Source organism: Engystomops pustulosus, chromosome 7 (genome assembly GCF_040894005.1).
Source record: "Engystomops pustulosus chromosome 7, aEngPut4.maternal, whole genome shotgun sequence".
NCBI lineage: Eukaryota > Metazoa > Chordata > Amphibia > Anura > Leptodactylidae > Engystomops > Engystomops pustulosus.
The window spans coordinates 160100957-160108730 of record NC_092417.1 but is presented as its reverse complement, the minus strand read 5'-3'; the positions used below and the strand labels follow the sequence as shown (position 1 = coordinate 160108730).

The following is a 7774-nucleotide window of genomic DNA, read 5'->3' as shown; positions in this document are numbered from 1 at the left end:
TTCTTCTTCCCAGGAAGGTTATTAAAAACCTAATAAAAATCTGATTATTCCTGTTTTCTCTGCAAGGACTGGGTTATGTTCACATGTGCAGGAAAATAATACATTAACATTCTAAGCGTAAGAAGGATTATTTTCAAGATCTCTTCTAAATCAACACAAGATCACCAAATTCTTAAAGGGATTTTCCCTTTAAGACAATGGCCAATCTACGTTCGACTGTGGGATCTGGGGGGGCAAGACTATACGCTTGGCGCTCACATATATGCAGAACTGTTCCTGTGCTCACTAAGGGTTGGAGCGGCAGGTCACGCATGCGTCTTGTCGCTTTATTCAATTCTATGCAAGCACCAGAACTTGCACTTGACTTTCTCTGACACTCAGACAGTGAATGGTAGTGCCGGAGATACCCGAGTGCTGTGCTCAGCAATTTCTGACTCTGTGAATGTTAGTGCCGGCGATACCTGAGCGATGTGCTCAGCAATTTCTGACGCCTCCTTAGTCTTGAATGGAGCGGCAGGGCACGTGTTTGACCTGTTGCTCAATTAGTTAGTGAGCACTGACCCCCACCGGTCTCCAGATTTCTGGGGCTCCTTTTTTGTGATTAGTGGCTGTCCCCACTGCTGGACCCTCATCAATCAGCTTGCTATCCCCGTATCCAGTGGATAGGGGGAAACTTGTAACCTTTTGTAACCAATTGCTTTACATAGGGGTTGTGCTTTAAGTGGAAAATGGGCAAAAGGTTTTCAACAAACTTTGCAAAGTCACAAGACTTTTGAATAGATGTTATCGGAGTACAGCGCTTCCTTCTCCACTTACTTAGGCTTTATCATCCATCCCTCCTGCCTAACCTGCTTTTCACTGCAATCTGTCTTGCCGGCTAGATGGACCGAAGATTACTGTGGAGCCTATTGAGAGGGGTAGGGAGGGAGAAGTGAGTCACAGCAGCTAAATCTCCTGCTTTACCTGCTTTTCACTGAAATCCATCTTGCTGGCAAGATGGACCTAAGCTCACTCAGATGTAAGATCACATAGAAGGCTATGCAGAGGGAAGGAAGGGGGTAGAGTCTTAGCAGCTAGGTATCCTGCCTAATTTTCACTGAAATATGACTTGCTGGCAATATTGACAAAAGCTTGTTGAGGTGTCATATTTCATAGTCTCTGCAGAGTCACAGCAGCTAGATATCCTGCCTAAACTGAAATCTGTTTTACTGGCAAGATGGATTTTTAGATCCCTCAGTTGTCAGATAACATAGTCTATGGAGTATGATTGGGGGGGGGGGGGGGAGTCGAGGAGTGAGCTAAAGCAGCTAGATCTCCTGCCTAACCTGTTTATCACTGAATTCAGGCTTGCTAGCTAAATAGACAGAAGCTCACTCAGGTGTGAGATTACATAGAAGTCTATGCAGAGGGGAGTGAGTCACAGCAGCTAGGTCTCCTGTCTAACATATTTTTCACTCAAATGATTCACCCAAGATGTTTACTGAGGTGTCTGATAACATTGTCTATGTAGAGGCTGGAAGGGAGAGTGGTCCGCAGCAGCTGGGTCTCCACCCGCTACCACATTTCTAGGCCAAGCCTGCAGAGAGAAGACAAGTCACCGCACTGCTGCTTCTTACAATGTCACATACGTCTTACTCACAATTCCTCCTTTGATTTCCAGGTGCCAAGAACTTCTCCAGTACATCTTTACGAACAGAGAAGAAATACGGACGGAGTACTGCAAGCTGGAGATGCGCCTGAAGCAAACCGAGCTGAAGGCCCTTTACCAGAGGCAGTACCATGAGCAGATCCAGATGCTGTGCTCCCTGGAGCAGACGTTAAAGGTGAGTCCTGCAGACGTGAATGTCGCCCAGTACAGAGGGACTCCTCCGCCTGCCAGGTCCTGCCGCCTCTGCAAGAATTAAAAGTGTCAGAAGGCTTAAAACCCGACTCAAATACCATATGGTTATAAGTCTCCTCAACCGATGGTTTAAAGGAAATAGATTTACAGAAAGATGACATGCAGTGTATGGCGGCACAGCGAGGCTCCCTCCCAGGCTGACTGTTTGCTTTCTATGGACATATGGTCGGCATCTCTGAACTGCCTTCATTCTCCAAAGTTTTCGCTACAGAACTCGGAATCGGTGAGAGGACCATATGCCGGCGTGTTAGATTTTTATTTTTTCCCATCTTCGTCACCATTTGAAGCACATAGTAGAATGAATGATAGAATTTACAGGACATAAAGTAGCAACCAGACTATATGAGGGCGGGTCAGGGGTTATAGGATGTCTAATCTGCTTTTGGATCTGAGATGACGTCTAAGTGACAAGAGACTGAGCTTCTGCAGCGGAGATTGTCGTTGTGATTAACTTGGTCTTATCTAGGGATCTCGGCTGCATCCCTCAGCGTCCGTTCAGAGTTCTATGGCAGCAGCGGGAGTCATTGATCTATAATAGCGATGTTACTCCATAGTGCGGCCTGAGCAGGACAGGTTGACCTACTTACTGAGAGCCAAAGGGGTTGGCCACTCTTTTACATAGGTTGCCCATATGGCTTTACTACCTTGTGGATAATTCCTGAATGTCCATCAAGCGATTCAGCAGTCCTGCTACTTACTTTTATACTTTGTGCCAACTCTACATGATTCTTCCTTTACATGTCTGAGCTCTGATGAATAGGAGGAGCTGCAGCAGGAGAGTTATGAGTTGTCCGGTTCCCTCCCCTTCCTGTCTCTGTCAGTGAGGACGGACTGTGAGAGAGAGACTCAGTGGGTGACGCCACTCAGGGGTTTGTTACATGTGTATACAAAATCCCAAACCTTTTGGAAATGGATCTGTTAAAGGGTTTGTCCCTAGCAAGGGATACTTACCAGTAGTTCATGGGTTCAGGTCTGCCTGTTGGGAGTCCCACTAATCAGAAGAACAGGACCCCGAGCTCTCCAGAGAATGAGGAACCCATTGTCACTAGCGAGTGGAGCGGTAGGACACATTGTTGTCCTGCTGCTCCACCCCCTGGTGGCATCGCCATCCACAATCTCTTTAGACCCATGATTTGTTGAAAGTCCCAGGAGGCAGACCCTTACTGATCAGCTAGTCCCATCCCTCGTGGATAGGGGATAATTTAGACAATTGGAACTTTTACTCTTGGAAACTCTTATCGTAGAGTAACAGAGACTGTGTTGTAGGCGACTCTGAAGAGGGATCACAGGTTGGAGGCTTTGAAGACCAAACAAGTCGTCATACAGAAGCGGAAGCAAGAGGAGCTGAAACGTTTCGAGGAGAACACAAATTGGCTCCACCGCCTGGAAAATGAGATGAAGCTGCTGGGTGCGGACAAGCAGATCCCAATGGTAATATTAGTTGGCAATTTTGCTGTCTGTATGAAGTGTCTAGCGAAGAGTCCGAGCTAAAGCTGACATTCATAGGGTCTACATTACCTATGCTTGGGGAAAGGTCAATGACCTAGCGCAGACACGTAACCCAAAAAGGTTTATCACAATTCTGAATTCCTTCACCTTCACACACCCACAGGCTGGTTGAAATTGAGCTTCCACCTTCCTTTGATCAGTAGGTCACTTGTTTTGGCTCCATCTATATATCTTGTATCTTGTATCTTATGATCACTTCCACCTTTGGTCAGAATAACATGGGCCAGCAACCTGGGGAGAGAGAGAAGCGACACAAGCCAAAAACTGCCTGACTTTCTTTGCGCCACATTCTCTTTGTGTTTTTAGACACTTTGCGGCTTTCACAACTAGGAAATAGAGGGGAGGAAACGCATCATGTGTGTTATAATAATTCATATGCAAATGTAAAGACAATTCCCCAAGATGAGTCAAGTTTGGAGGCTGCAGGAGGAGAGTCACTTCAGGCGTCCCTTCTTAAGTCTTCCCCTCCCCATTTTTTTTGTTGCTGTTGTTTCAGTCTGATCTGGTTTCTAAGATGAGATTCTTATCTTTAACAGAAACCTGTCATCACATTTTTGTCAAATACAGCCAGTGACAGGTTCTCATAGAGCCCTATTAACTAAATGCCAACTTTTCTTTAGCATTTTAACTGAAATTTTATTTCCCTCACATCCGCATAAAATCAATCTACCTGGTATATAGTCAGAACCAGCAGCGAGTCACAGGGGGCGTGTTCTGCTCGGCAGAGTCCACTGACCCCTCCCATCCTGACTTCTACTCCTCCCTATGTTTCCTTCTCCCCATTTAGTAGTTATGTCATCTAAAGTCCTTTACCCATGCGATGACATGAAATCACAACGGCCTCCATGGAGGATGGGGAGGAATAGAAGTTCATGGAGGCTGCTGTGATTTCATGTGATCAGATAAATACATGGAGTAGATTTTGCAAATGTTAGTGCGTAAAGGACGTAAGATGATCGTCTTAGCCACATGACATGAAGTGCCAAATTGTGAGATGGATGTATAGGCCATGGGGCTGCTAAACTCAGACAATCGGGACACACTCCATCCCAAGCTCTGCTAGATTTGACTGTATGCCAGGTAAGATATAAAGATTATTTATGGGGATTTGAGTGAAAAAATTTTGATCTACTTTTAGCTTAAAGGGTGTCAGATAGTTAATAGGGCTCTATGGGAATCTGTCACCAGCTGTATTTGTCAAAAATGTAACAACATATGTGTCTAGGTGCTATAGAACCAAAGATGGGGGAGGGGGGTTGTCTAAAGTGACTTTCCTTTCTGCCTGCAGTTTTAAACTTGACTCATTGCAAATATGACTCTTCTCTGCTCACCTTCACATGACTTTGGAGGAGATTTTTTTTTTTTTTTTTTTTTTTTTAATTCGTAACCAGCTGAGATTTCACCTTTTAAGGAGAGAATTTTAGAAAGGACACTTCATCCCCTACCTGAGGGGGCTGGTAGTTTAAAAGGATAAAATCTGCTGTCAGATTCCCTTTAAACTGCAGTAGTTTTACTGAGCAGGTTTAGACACATTAGACTCTAGAGTCTTAAAATGCAGTGTTCTGTCGCTGTTGGCCCTTGTATCCCCCACACTAAGGAATTAATATTTCCTCCCTATTACGAAGGCCCCAAACACGTGAGCGGCCGCCGCACAACACGACAAAGTTTTCAATATTGCAATATTTCTATTTTAAGTTCATGTTCAATGTGTTTTTTTTTTTTTTATTCTTCACAGATTTGACTTGTTAATATTTCATCAGCTTCTCTTGCAAAGTAGCCATGATCCTTCCCTATAAATAGCTCCTGTGACATTTTCATCAATAATTTAGCCCTTACCCGTAGTTAATTGTAAAGGCCTGGAATAAGTTGGGCATCTGATAATCTCTCCCTGATCAGCGTGATGTATGCGTCGCACCATGTATATATCGCATGAAGACCCGACACTGTTTCTTTTTTTTATTATATTTCGTTTCTTTGTTTCAGGAACTTTCCAAGGATTTACAGTGCTGCCACTTAAAACTGGAAGTAAAAGATTTAAAAGCTCAGATTGAACACATGAATCTCCTTGTGTCTCTCCAGGAGCGGGAATACAAGTACAGCGAAATGTAGGTGTTTACGGATAAGTTTAATTTTTAGGTTTTCGTTCTGAAAGGGTTTTTTTTTTTCCAAAAATGGCGCTTGTCCCATAACCTCAAAACTGTGAATAGATGTGCAAGTGTGGTAGATCGGACCACAGGGGGGATCCCAGGTCCTCTGTGCTAATGAATCGGCATCAGCTTTGGCTCCCATTACACACAGGGGTCACAGATTGGGTGTGTCTTAACGTGGATCACACTTTTGCACAGAAATTTGCAGCGTATTGAAGTAATTGCAAAATCTCCTCTTCGTTCTGTAGCTGGGGACCACATGGTTTACCCCATGAACCTCTTATTTTTGTGTCCACACTAGATTGACAAATAGGGACATGCACGCACCCATATAACCTGGTTACAAGCTACATGCAGGCATAGCAGCCATAACAGCTGTTATGGGGCCCACAGTGTCAGGTGGCCCGGCCATCTGACCTGTCACACTAAAGAATGGAGCATATACACCTTTATATACATGTTATGCTGCACTTTGTACAGCAGAATATGTATGTAACAATGCATAATGTAATAATGAGTCGAGAGCTCCCCCGACATAAGAAATGTCACCAGGAATCTCTCATCTCTACTACCTGCCGTCTACTCCTATGCGGTCAGCAGCTACTGGGCTGCAGGAAGTCAGATCTGTGGCCTCTGTTACCCCACAGTGAGTATATAGATGTATGTGTACAGTATGTGTGTGCATATGCTGTATGATTGTGTGTGTGTGTATATGTGTATATATATATATATATATATATATATATATATATATACCGTATATACTCGTGTATAAGCCGAGTTTTTCAGCACAAAAAATGTGCTGAAAAACGTCCCCTCGGCTTATACACGAGTGTATTACCCCAAAAAAATTACCCACTTAAAAAAATAAAATTAAATACTCACCCTCCGACGTCAGCGCGGCTTACCGATGTCCCCGATGTCAGCACGTTCCGGCTTCTTTCTTCTCCGCGGCTCCTCTTCTCTCTTCCGGCATGGATGCGGCCATGTTTTCTTCATGTCCGCGCATACTATGACGTCAGCAGCGGCCGCATCATAGTATACGCCTGCTAGAAGAACACATGGCCGCGTCCATGCCGGAAGAGAGAAGAAAGAAGAGGAGCCGCGTAGAAGAAAGAAGACGGGACACGCTGACATCGGGGACATCGGTAAGTCGCGCCGACATCGGAGGGTGAGTATTTAAGTTTATTTTTTTAAGGGCCGTGGGGGCAGGCTGTATACTACTAGGGGCAGGCTGTATACTACTAGGGGCAGGCTGTATACTACTGGGGGCAGGCTGTATACTACTGGGGGCTGCTGTATACTACTGGGGGCTGCTGTATACTACTGGGGGCTGCTGTATACTACTGGGGGCTGCTGTATACTACTGGGGGCTGCTGTATACTACTGGGGGCTGCTGTATACTACTGGGGGCTGCTGTATACTACTGGGGGCTGCTGTATACTACTGGGGGCTGCTGTATACTACTGGGGGGCTGCTGTATACTACTGGGGGGCTGCTGTATACTACTAGGGGCTGCTGTATACTACTAGGGGCTGCTGTATACTACTAGGGGCTGCTGTATACTACTAGGGGCTTGCTGTATACTACAGGGGGCTGCTGTATACTACAGGGGGGCAGGCTGTATACTACTAGGGGCTTGCTGTATACTACAGGGGGCTGCTGTATACTACAGGGGGGCAGGCTGTATACTACTAGGGGCAGGCTGTATACTACTAGGGGCTGCTGTATACTACTGGGGGCTTGCTGTATACTACTGGGGGCTTGCTGTATACTACTGGGGGCTTGCTGTATACTACTAGGGGCTTGCTGTATACTACTAGGGGCTTGCTGTATACTACTAGGGGCTTGCTGTATACTACTAGGGGCTTGCTGTATACTACTAGGGGCTTGCTGTATACTACTAGGGGCTGCTGTATACTACTAGGGGCTGCTGTATACTACAGGGGGGCTGCTGTATACTACAGGGGGGCTGCTGTATACTACAGGGGGGCTGCTGTATACTACAGGGGGGCTGCTGTATACTACAGGGGGGCTGCTGTATACTACAGGGGGGCTGCTGTATACTACAGGGGGGCTGCTGTATACTACTAGGGGGCTGCTGTATACTACTAGTGGCTGCTGTATTCTTCTGGGGCTGGCAGGCTGTATACTACTGGGGGGGTTTGACCAATGCATTTCCCACCCTCGGCTTATACTCGAGTCAGTAGTTTTTCCC

At 45.7% G+C, this 7774-nt stretch overlaps 1 protein-coding gene across 2 annotated transcripts in view; it reads left to right on the top strand.

Moving 5' to 3' along the window:
* KIF18A (kinesin family member 18A) overlaps positions 1–7774 on the top strand; it is a 56772-nt gene that overhangs the window by 27442 nt on the left and 21556 nt on the right. For both annotated transcript variants that reach the window (XM_072118563.1, XM_072118564.1), the window contains exons 9-11: positions 1661–1823; positions 3167–3331; positions 5393–5514. In XM_072118563.1, coding sequence (XP_071974664.1) covers positions 1661–1823; positions 3167–3331; positions 5393–5514 — 450 coding nt within the window. The remainder of the gene's footprint in view (positions 1–1660; positions 1824–3166; positions 3332–5392; positions 5515–7774) is intronic.